Source organism: Salvelinus fontinalis, chromosome 22 (assembly GCF_029448725.1).
Source record: "Salvelinus fontinalis isolate EN_2023a chromosome 22, ASM2944872v1, whole genome shotgun sequence".
Taxonomy (NCBI): Eukaryota; Metazoa; Chordata; class Actinopteri; order Salmoniformes; family Salmonidae; genus Salvelinus; species Salvelinus fontinalis.
The window spans coordinates 5,696,626-5,709,012 of record NC_074686.1 but is presented as its reverse complement, the minus strand read 5'-3'; the positions used below and the strand labels follow the sequence as shown (position 1 = coordinate 5,709,012).

Genomic DNA, 12,387 nt, shown 5'->3' with positions numbered 1-12,387 from the left:
TGTTGCCACACACATACTACTTGTTAACAAAATTAAGGAAGTTTCCTTTAAAATTATTCATAAATATTATCCTGCCAACCACTATATGAAGAAGTTTAAGGAAAACATCAACTCAAATTGCTCCTTTTGTAATGACCACCCAGAAACAGTGTTGCATCTTTTTTGGCATTGTATTCATGTAAGAAAACTGTGGCAAGACATCAGTAGATTTATAATTGAACACATTTATGAAGATTTTACACTATTGTGGAGAGATCTACTGCTTGGATTCTTTACATACGATAGAAATAAGCTGAAACATTTTTATGTAATTCATTTCATTATTCTTTTGGCCAAATTTCATATACACAAATGTACATTTACTAACAAAAAAACACATTTTCTTACCCTACAAAAATAAATTGAACTGTATTTTAAGACAGTTAAATACTCTACTAACAAAAAAGCTGTTAGAATTGTAAGTGTATATATGTCCCATAAGGTCCTTGTGTAATTGTAATGTGATATTGTACCCCCTAGCTCGATTGTCCATTATATATAATCTATATATACTTGTGTTCCTTTATGTACTTTCTGTATTGATTTGTTGGTAATAAAACATATATATATATATAAAAAGGTTTGTTTGATCTTGGTTAAGTTATAAAAAATAAAATTCGCTATTCCCTGACCCCACACCGCTTACTTGAGTCGTCACTAGTAACCACAGCCACAAAGTTATAAACCCCGCCTATTTCAAAAATATATCTGATTAAAATGTGATTTTAAACCTAACCATATATTAAAACCTAAAAGCTCATTTTTGTTTTCATACATTTCTACCAGATATACAATTTTGACTTCGTGGCCGTAACTAGTAGAAACCGCTGACGGTCTTGTAAACATCCTGTGGATTTGAAAATAATCTTTGGGCGGGCGGAAGAAACTAAACAGTCAGCGCCATTATGTTAGTTTTTAGTGGGAGGAGGAGTGGAAAAAAGTAAACTACGGCCGCCAAAAAAAAACTACAATTGGAGCGTAATTGGTGAGTTGTTTACATTTTAAATATACTTTCATATACTGGAATGAAGCAATTTTTTTGCGTGTTAGATTCCGATTTTGTAGACACGAACCAACAAAAACATATCAGAATACGCGCTGTTTTGGAAATGACAGGAGGTTGTTGATTACTGTACGTTGCACCCAATGTCACTGGTCGGTAACATTAGTTAGCATATTATGCTAACTACCTACCTGTTATACTGTGGGTATTTATCTACAGTACCTTCACATTGGTTTATTAAACTGGAACGCTATATTGTACCAATATGTATCGAAATGAATTCGGATCACTGTGGCGTCTCCTGCAAAACCTCAACAGATAGCTGGCTACCGTTAGCTAGTTGGGTTCGCGCCGAGGTCCCGGATCTTTTCTTTTTCTTTACAATTCAAACTATTGGCTTCCTAACTAATTTAAGTAGGTAATCGAGTTTTCTATGTATCAGTTTTGACAACTGAGCTAGTTGTCCATTGTTAATAAATGTTCCGATGTGTTTAAATACAGTATGTGGTTCAATTTACGAAAACCAGTTCTGTGCCAACCTACGCCCCCCTCCACATGGACGGTGTTAAGATAATAGGCATAATGCCAACCCATAGATGGCGCTAGTGGGGCACCTATTTAGAATATATAAACAGGTACATTATGAGTGTCTGGTTAGGATATTGTGACCTGTAACATGTTATTCCTGAGTAAAGGATTATGCTTGAACTTTACCAAACTCTCCGACGTGAGTTATTCACATACACATAAAAACAATATGCTATCAGTTCGACACTAGGACAAAGGCTAACATAAGACCGCCCTGCGGTATGGGGACTATGTCCCTTAAGAGATGGACAATTATGTTCACTGTGGTATTAAAATGGTATGAAGTGCTCAAGCTAATTCTATATGAAAAGGAAGATGTTAAGATAATAGGCATAATGCAAACCCAGAGATGGCGCCAGTGGGGCACCTATTTGGGATATATAAACAGGTGCATCATGAGTTCCTCAATTAAACAAACGGTACCGAGAGTCAAGATCAGGACAACGCTCATATTGGGCCTCAGTCGCTAACTAGTTAGCTTGACCGATATAGCGACACATTCTTCGGTTAAGTAAACAAGTCACAAAATGACTTAATTACTACATTTAATTTCTTAGTATTCAATCATTGTTATTTGTTCATTTTATTAGCATTTATCCACAACGCACTTTCTTCATGCAATGTAGTGTGAGAGTTATTTTTGTCGGCCAGCCGAGAGGACTGATAACACAGTTAAATTGAGTAATGCAAAGTGTAAATAAATCAAATGTATTTTTCAAAGTCCAATCTTAACTTATTCAATATGACCATCAAGGTGTATCACTTCTTGTGATTGGATGTTTTTTCTAACCTTTGTCCCTGCAGGTTGGTCCCCCCCTCACCCTTAGGTGAGAAGGTGCTGGGACAATGTTTTATGCTCATTTTGTCCTCAGCAAACGTGGGCCGCTGGCCAAGATCTGGCTAGCGGCCCACTGGGATAAGAAGCTCACCAAGGCTCATGTGTTTGAATGCAACCTGGAGAGCAGTGTGGAGAGCATCATCTGCCCCAAGGTAAACAAGCGATCATTGATACAGGGCTTCTATTATGTGTTTCAATCATGCGTCTAGTCTCCATTAAAGTAATGCTGCCGTGAGGGTACTTTGACAGACTAGTGTTGTGTAAACCAGTAGAAGAGGGTCAATTTTCAACTCACTGGCTGTGGGTCAAGACTAGAGGTCGACTGATTAATCGGAATGGACAATTTAATTATGGCTGATTTTAACGTTTTCATAACAATCGGTAATCTGCATTTTTGGACACCGATCATGGCCGGTTACATTGCACTCCACGAGGAGACTGTGTGGCAGGCTGACTACCTGTTATGAGAGTGCAGCAAGGAGCCAAGGTAAGGTGCTAGCTAGCATTAAACGTATCTTATAAAAAAACAATCAATCTTAACATAATCACTAGTTAACTACACATGGTTGATGATATTACTAGTTTATCTAGCTTGTCCTGCGTTGCATATAATCGATGCGGTGCCTGTTAATTTATCATTGAATCACAGCCTACTTCGCCGAACGGGTGATTTAACAATCACATTCGCGAAAAAAGCACTGTCGTTGCACCAATGTGTACCTAACCATAAACATCAACGCCTTTCTTAAAATCGATACACAAGTATATCTTTTTAAACCTGCATATTTAGTTAATATTGCCTGCTAACATTAATTTATTTTAACTATGGAAATTGTGTCACTTCTCTTGCGTTCTGTGCAACAGAGTCAGGGTATATGCAGCAGTTTGGGCCGCCTGGCTCGTTGCGAATTGTGTGAAGACCATTTCTTCTTAACAAAGACAGCCAACGTTGCCAAACGGGGGATGATTTAACAAAAGCGCATTTGCGGAAAAAAGCGCAATCGTTGCAGGAATGTACCTAACCATAAACATCAATGCCTTTCTTAAAATCAATAGACAGAAGTATATTTTTTTTAACCCGCATATTTAGTTAAAAGAAATTCATGTTAGCAGGCAAAATTAAACTAGGGAAATTGTGTCACTTCTCTTGCGTTCATTGTACGCAGAGTCAGGGAATATGCAACAGTTTGGGCCGCCTGGCTCGTTGCGAACTAATTTGCCAGAATTTTACATAATTATGACATAACATTGAAGGTTGTGCAATGTAACTGCAATATTTAGACTTATGGATTCCCCCCGTTAGATAAAATACGGAACAGTTCTGTATTTCACTGAAAGAATAAATGTTTTGTTTTCGAAATGATAGTTTCCGGCTTTGACCATATTAATGGCCTAAGGCTCGTATTTCTGTGTGTTATTATATCATAATTAAGTCTATGATTTGATAGAGCAGTCTGACTGAGCGGTGGTAGGCAGCAGCAGGCTCGTAAAAAATGGTGTGTATTTCTGAACAGTGTTCTTGCTTATTCTTTAATTGTCCAGGTGAAAATGGCCCTGCGTACGTCAGGTCATCTGCTCCTTGGGGTGGTGAGGATCTACAACAGGAAAGCCAAGTACTTGTTGGCTGACTGTAATGAGGCGTTCATCAAGATCAAGATGGCCTTCAGACCAGGTAATGTATTGTCTAGGTGGCTGGACTTGTCCAACATATTCTTCGTTTTTTTATATTCAAGACTGAGTTACAGTTTGGCTCAACCTCCATCTCATTTAAATCTTAATTTTGCTGTTGATTTTTGGCATTTTCATATACTGTTGAATGAACTGAAATTGGGGGCTCCTGAAAGAGTCCCAATATGAAACTTGTAAGAGGCACACTGGGCTGCTAGACTGTACTGACATTGTAGGAAGATGTTATGGCTGTGTATTATGTGGGTCTGTGCTAGCCTGACCCCTGCCTCCATCCCTGCCCTCTCAGGTGTGGTGGATCTGCCAGAGGAGAACAGAGAAGCTGCCTACAACACCATTACCATGCCAGAAGAGTTCCACGACTTCGACCAGCCACTACCAGATCTAGAGTGAGTCATATGCATGTCATCAGAGCCCAACAAGTTGAAATGTGGTGTTTGAGATTTTTCATGTAGCATCGACGGGTGTCTCCATTGATGTATATGTTCTGTATGCTCTTACGAGTATTGATTTGCTTGTATCAAGTACATTAGATGTTCCTTCGTTCAGTGTTAGTGATTTATGTTGTCTTTGCAGCGACATCGACGTCACCAAGCAGTTCACATTGAACCAGAGTCGAGTGGAAGAGATCACCATGAGGGAGGAGGTGGGCAACCACAACCTGCTGCAGGAGAATGACTTTGGTACATAGCAGGCCTCCTAGTCCAATCCTTTCACCACCTCAAACCATGGCTGCATCTCAATAGTCTGTAGTGGCTTCCTTTCTTCATCTCCTTCACCTCATCTGCACTGATCTGGATAGGTGATAGCAAATGCTTGGTAGTGGTCTACCATGTTTTTACCTTGGTTTCATATCCAGGCAGATGCTTGAAATGCACCTATACTCCAGCCTCTCTCATCCCATTCCAAGCTCCTCCCTTCCTAGTGCGACAAACACCGCCACTCATTACCGCTGTATGTACACTTGCAAAAATGCATTCTAACATACTCAATGTTCTCCCCCTTCAGCTGACTTTGGAATGGACGACCAGGAGATGATGCGTGAGGAGAGTGCCTTCGAGGTGGACATCATCCACGGGGCGTCAGCCTCTAACCTGCTCCTAGACCCAGAGACCTCTGTTGCCCAGATCCCAGACAACTCCAACCACCTGGAATACGACGACCAGTACAAAGATGACTTCGGAGAGGACCCCATGGCTGAGAGCGAGGGAGGCATGCTGGGTAAGAAGGAAGGATATCCTGGGTTGTGATATGTCAAAACTATGTTAAAAGCTTTTCTTTCCTTGTCTCGTGTGTCCCAATAATATCTCCTTCCTCCTGAAGTGTGCACAGGTGTGGGAGGAAGGAGATGTAATTGGGACACAGCCCTTGCCTTGTCCATGACTAATGTGGCCAATTAATTGTTTACATTAATGAATGTATCTGGTGTAAAAACCCAGTTTGCTAAGGTTTTAACTCCTGCTGAGCATTGCCACTCCTGTCTGTCTCTAGTTGACAAGCTCCTCAGTAACGAGGATGGGGGTGGCATTTTCGACGACCCTCCCGTCATCACCGAGAGCGTGCTAAGACTGCAGGACCACGATGACGAAGACGACTTTGATGCCCTCTCACGTGAGTTGCAACACTTACCATTTGCTGTTCCCAAAAGTGACTTTAAATTTTCAAGCTGCAATATGTAACGTTTTGGGCGACCAAATCAAATGGACATAGGCATGTGTGTTATAGCTGTCGTTCTCATTGAAAGCAAGTCTAAGAAGTGGTGGATATATTCTATGTGCGCTATTTCTATGCTTTCTGTACTTAAGTTTCGTACACCAGCTTAAAACAGCTAAAAACATTTTGTGGTTATGGAAAATATATTTCACAGCGATTATTTAGATGGTACAAAAAGGTCACCAACCTTTTTTGAGTCAAGATAACTTTCTGTGTCAAAATGCAAGCTGAGATCTACCGTTCAGATTTGTCTTAACATGACTTAAAAAACGTGAGCCTATGCAACATTAACCTATTAAAAACAGTACTGTAGTAATGAGGTTTGTGCAGTAGGCTTTAGGCCCAAAACATCATTGCATATTGTCTTTGCCTGTCTTGCCAATGCATTGTTCTTCTCAGAATATTTTTTTTAATTCAACATTTGAGGTAGGCTATATGATCAGTTCTTGTATTACTTGTGATGCACAGCTGAGTGTGCATACATTTTTTATAATTAGCTTTTTTATTTTACTGGGCTGATGGAGCCTGCATCAGATGGTCTGTCTCGGCGGAGGGAGAGGGGAGCAGACAGGGTCCGCACATTTGTGCACATTTGTGGCCTGCTGGAGGTCATTTTGCAGGGCTCTGGCAGTGCACCTCCTTGCACAAAGGCGGAGGTAGCGGTCCTGCTGCTGGGTTGTTGCCCTCCTACGGCCTCCTCCACGTCTCCTGATGTACTGGCCTGTCTCCTGGTAGCGCCTCCATGCTCTGGACACTACGCTGACAGACACAACAAACCTTTTTGCCACAGCTCGCATTGATGTGCCATCCTGGATGAACTGCACTACCTGAGCCACTTGTGTGGGTTGTAGACTCCGTCTCATGCTACCACTAGAGTGAAAGCACCGCCAGCATTCAAAAGTGACCAAAACATCAGCCAGGAAGAATAGGAACTGAGAAGTGGTGTGTGGTCACCACCTGCAGAACCATTCCTTTTTTGGGGGTGTCTTACTAATTGCCTATAATTTCCACCTTTTGTCTATTCCATTTGCACAACAGCATGTGAAATTTATTGTCAATCAGTGTTGCTTCCTAAGTGGACAGTTGATTTCACAGAAGTGTGATTGACTTGGAGTTACATTGTGTTGTTTAAGTGTTCCCTTTATTTTTTTGAGCAGTATATATATATATATATATATATACACGCACACACACAACTGTTCAAAAGTTTGGGGTCACTTAGAAATGTCCTTGTTTATGAAAGAAAAGTTATTTTAAATGGACAAAAAATGTCATCAAATTGATGACAAATAAAGTGTAGACATTGTTATTGATGTAAATGACTACTGTAGCTGGAAACAGACAATTATTATTATAATTTTTTAATGGAATATCTACATAGGCGTAAGAAGCAATACAACTGGTCTTCTTTAGCCTTCATTTCTCAGAACAAGAATAGACTGACGAGTTTCAGAAGAAAGGTCTTTGTTTCTGGCCATTTTGAGCCTGTAATCGAACCCACAAATGCTGATGCTCCAGATACTCAACTAGTCCAAAGAAGGCCAGTTTTATTGCTTCTTTAATCAGAACAACAGTTTTCAGCTGTGCTAACATAAATGCAAAAGGGTTTTCTAATGATCACTTAGCCTTTTAAAATGATAAGCTAACACAACGTGCCAGTGGAACACAGGAGTGATGGTTGCTGATAATGGTCACCTACGTATATATTCCATTTATTTGTATTTTTTTATCTGACGTTTCCAGCTACAATAGTCATTTACAACATTAACAATGTCTACACTGTATTTCATTCAGTACCGCTGCAGTGCTGGTTGTAGGAAGAATGTAGCTTTTTTTATGGCTTATAAGTGTTGACTAGAAAGTGTTGACAGTGCTGAGTAAAACTTAAAACATGAACTCACTCATAAAAACAGTCTCCTCCCCTTCATCTACGTTTCTTATGTTTTGTACACTGCGTGTGCAGCGGGAGGTCCAGACAGCCCAGGCTCAGGCCCAGCGGAGCCCCTGCCCGCCATGCAGGACCAGACAGAGCAGACCACGCTGGTACACAACGAGGAGGAGGCCTTCGCCCTGGAGCCCATCGACATCACAGGTCTGCCCACAACCTCAATAAATATTGATATTCATGTTATATTATAACAAACCCGTACTATTATGTCTGTCACTACATCAGATAGGCCTGTGCCATAACATATTCAATTAGTAGCACCACTGCTCTTTCAGTTTAGCAGCACTCAAGAAATCTTCAACACTTTGAGGTCTGCTTGTCTTTCAAGGCATCCCTTCCACCCTGGATCCGACTTCTGCCACCAAATGTCACTATTCACTTACAAGTGATCTTTCTCTTTACAACTCACAGTGAAGGAAACCAAAGCCAAGAGGAAGAGGAAGCTAATTGTGGACAACCTGAAGGAGCTGGACAGCAAGACCATCCGTGCCCAGCTCAGCGACTACTCCGACATCGTCACCACACTGGACCTTGCGCCGCCCACCAAGAAGCTGATGATGTGGAAAGAGACGGGAGGCGTGGAGAAGCTCTTCTCCCTGCCAGCACAGCCCCTCTGGAACAGCAGGCTTCTCAAGGTAACCCAGCAACTTGTCTGGTAGTTAGACAAACAAGGGCTGTTTACTGTGTTATTGTTCTCAATCCAGCACCTGGCAATGGCTTTCTGTTTACCCCCCAGATGTGTGCATGTTAGTTCCTGAACCTCTTTCGTTAGAGCTTTTCTAGATATGTTTCTATTCACAACAATTAGTTTGAGGCCAATGTAGCCACCACACTACTTTTAGGGGCTTGTGCATGTTGTTGCTACCTAGCCTCTTCCTTTTCTTCAGCACTGACTATCTCTTCTCCCTCTCCTTCTCTCACTCTCTGTCCCTTTCTTTCTGTAGATGTTCACCCGCACCCTGACCCCCCTGGTGCCAGACGAAATGAGGAAGAGGAGGAAGGGAGGTGAGGCAGACAGCCTGGATGAGTTCTTAAAGGACTTGGAGAACCCTGAGGTGCCCAGAGAGGAGGCCATGCAGAGGGACATCATCGGTGAGCACTACTGAATGGCAACAGTTCAATCCTCTACATTGGATGCCATTATAGGCTAGAGGGCCAACTCTCAGCATGGATATAATATCAAGATATAGGCTACTATTCAAAGTAGACACATGGATAAATTCAAAGTTGTACACTTGGGTAGAGACCGACACCCAATCTGACACAAGCACCTCATCCATAACAGTCATGTACTTGTACTCAATTGCCCTTGTTTGGTATAGTTTTTAATGTTCTTTCTGTGTGTAATTGTATGTGCTCCAGACCAGACCATCCTGGAGGAGCCCAGTGTGCTGCAAGCATCAGCCATGGAGGGCAGCAGGACCACCCTGGACGAGTCAGTCATGCCCCCACCCTCCTCCACGCACGGCCAGAAACGCAAGGCACAGGACACAGAGCCAGGCTTGCCCGTAAATGCCTCGTTGCTCATCTCTTCGTTAAGGCCCTGTTTAACCATGGCTAGGGAAACTTTAAAGACAGTTTGTCAAGCATACAAGGCTTTTTGGGGTTTGATATTGTATGCACTGAGATCTCATTAGTGTTTTTTGATAGTAGAAGTTTGACCTGCTTTTACCTTTTTGCCCATACTCAACCCCCTACTCAATCACTCACTTAAACATGCTTCCTCTCTCCATCCAGATGGGTACTCTGGAACAGGCCACCAACCATTCAGGCGTGTCCCAGCAGTTGGAAATGACAGTGTCGCTGCCCCCCGAGGACAGCACCAACCTCAGCCAGTTCCCCGAGCTCGACCTGATAGAGGAGAGGAAGGACAAGAAGGACGGAGAGGATGGCTCAGACGAGGAGGTGAGATAGACACTAAGATTTTCTAGAGGTCACCGCCAACCTGGGTCCTGGAGAGCTACAGGGTGTGCAAGCTCGTGTTCCAAGCACTAAACAGCTGATGGGATTACGTGCGTTAGTATAGGGCTGGAGGAATAGCCTGGAAACGGGCTTTCTTGGGACAATGGCTGGTGACCACTGATCTATTCTGTCTTATGTTCCTTTGGAAGCTAAATATGTAGGCCTACTACCGGTCTTGTGTTGCTTGTACATTGGCTAATGTGTAGTATGTATGTAGAGTTAATGTTATGTGTGTTCAATGACAGGATGAGGAGGGTCAGGCCGGTGACCAGGACCGAGAGGAGAGGAGGTGGAACAAGAGAACCCAGCAGATGCTCCACGGCCTGCAGGTATGTCATAGAGCTTTTACGAGAGAACTTGACTAAACGTTGTGACCCACCAAGTGAACAACCCCTACATTACTAACCAGAACCGGGTCTTACGCCATGCCCAAACCGGACGCCATCGTGCGCAAATTGATTTTGTCCCCCCACACCAAACGCGATCACAACACGCATGTTGAAATATCAAAACAAACTCTGAACCAATTATATTAATTTGGAAAACAGGTCGAAAAGCATTATACATTTATGGCAATTTAGCTAGCTAGCTTGCAGTTGCTAGCTAATTTGTTCTGGGATTTGTTCTGACTTTAAAAAAAAAATTGTCCTGGGATATAAACATTGAGTTGTTATATTACCTGAAATGCACAAGGTCCTCTACTCCGACAATTAATCCACACATAAAACGGTCAAATTAATAGTTTCTAGTCATCTCTCCTCCTTCCAGGCTTCTTTTTCTTCTTTGGACTTTAAATGGCGATTGGCAGCTAACTTTCATAAGGTGCATTACTACAACTGACCTCAGTTCATCTTTCAATCACCTACGTGGATATATGCTTCTAAAAACCAATGAGGAGATGGGAGGCAGTATTTACAGCGCTTACTGTGTCACAAATAGAATCAACTTCCATTTTAGCGCCTGGCAACGCAGACGCCCGTGAGCAGTGTGGGTGCAATGATTGAAAAACATGTGTCAATTTATTTTTGCAACGCTCGCGCGCGCTACCGGTGTGGCCAGCATGTTAGCTGTGACCTAACAGTTCTCTCCCTCCCTTCAGAGGGTGATGGCCAAGACAGGAGCCCAGCAAATTAGCCTGCTGGATTTGTGCAGGAACAACAACAAGAAGCAGGCCGCCGCCAAGTTCTACAGTTTCCTGGTTCTGAAAAAGCAGCAGGCGGTGGAGCTCAACCAGACCGAGCCATACAGCGACATCATCGCCACCCCTGGAGCCCGCTTCCACCTCATCTAGAGACTCAACACTGGCTGCTTTTACTCAAACTGTTTTTTTCTTCTCTTACCTATGTGCTTTTGTCTTTCTTGAGATGATAAGAATGTTTTTTAAAGGTCAAGTGTGGGGATGAAGTCTCTGAATGTCATGATTGGTGGGATTATTGTAATTCTGTGTATTTTGCTAGAATGTGAGTGATGATCCAATCATGTTGCATTCCAAGGTTCTATTTCTCTCCCATTTTAAAAAATAGTTATGTTTTATACCCTTTAGCCAAAAGGAGCCTGTAGTATTGAGCAAGTTTCTGAAACACTCAACTGAATTGCATCCACCAGCAATCTTATTTTGAAGACCAATAGTATTTTAGTAGCTTCAAGCATCCCAATGGGTTTGTTCTTAATTCTGCGTTTACAGTCCCTGACTGTAATTTATTGTTTTTATATCGGCAGACATTTAGGTCTCCATTGTTGTGGGATTTGAGAATGGGCTTCCGAGTGGCGTCACTACAGTCCCTGGTTCGAATCCAGGCTGTATCACATCCGGCTGCGATTGGGAGTCCCACAATTGGCCCAGCGTCGTCCAGGGTAGGCTGTCATTGTAAAGAAGAATTTGTTCTTAACGTACTTGCCTAATTAAAGGTTAAAATAGAATATATTTAAAACTGTACCCTCTTTGCCTGCTCCAGTTTCAAATATATTTTGCTCCTGAATTGCATTTTTATGGTATTACTTGAATAATTCCCTTTTAAGTCACATACTGTGTCAATTATCTATGTTAATGGTTTGGCCAGAATGAGACTTAGTTGAGGCTGCATTTTTCGCATCAGATATTTTAAGCTATTTAACAAAATCTTTAAATTTCAAGTCAACTGTGGGTGTCCGGAAATTACTTTTCATTCATCAACTCTTTGATGCAGCAGAATGTTAAGTAATCTCCGGCATATAGAGAAACATTTATTTGGTATTAATAATCTAAAAGACAGTTTTGATGCAATGATAACTACTGGGAAACATCATGGCAAGTGTTAATTCACTTATGTGCTGTGACAGTCATTCTTCAATAGCTTGAATACGATATGGTTCATAGCTGCAGAGCACAATTTATAATAATTCTGACCATCCTTTACAAACTCCTGAAATTGTATATCATGTAATGTTTCAGCTCATCCCTTTTAAACTCTGCGCCGGTAAACTTACATTCTCCTTTTTGTATAAAACTCAAAATGACACCTCTTGTAGATACTGTTGCTGATGTGTATCATGATGCCATGCCTGTAGTCCTGAGGCCCAACAACTTGTTACTTTTCTAATAAAATGAATACTGTTTCAACAGTTCATGTC

General features: G+C 41.9%; 1 protein-coding gene across 1 annotated transcript; it reads left to right on the top strand.

Annotated features, from left to right (window-relative positions):
* The first annotated feature begins 905 nt into the window (after nucleotides 1-905).
* LOC129819626 (double-strand-break repair protein rad21 homolog A-like) lies at nucleotides 906-12,378 on the top strand. Its single transcript, XM_055876031.1, has 14 exons — nucleotides 906-1,024; nucleotides 2,435-2,620; nucleotides 4,011-4,140; nucleotides 4,444-4,543; nucleotides 4,731-4,837; nucleotides 5,163-5,375; nucleotides 5,646-5,765; nucleotides 7,831-7,959; nucleotides 8,227-8,450; nucleotides 8,760-8,907; nucleotides 9,178-9,323; nucleotides 9,553-9,720; nucleotides 10,023-10,106; nucleotides 10,877-12,378. The coding sequence occupies exons 2-14, from the start codon at nucleotides 2,477-2,479 to the stop codon at nucleotides 11,066-11,068; spliced, it is 1,905 nt and encodes a 634-aa protein (XP_055732006.1). The 5' UTR covers nucleotides 906-1,024; nucleotides 2,435-2,476; the 3' UTR covers nucleotides 11,069-12,378.
* Nucleotides 12,379-12,387: the final 9 nt, after the last annotated feature.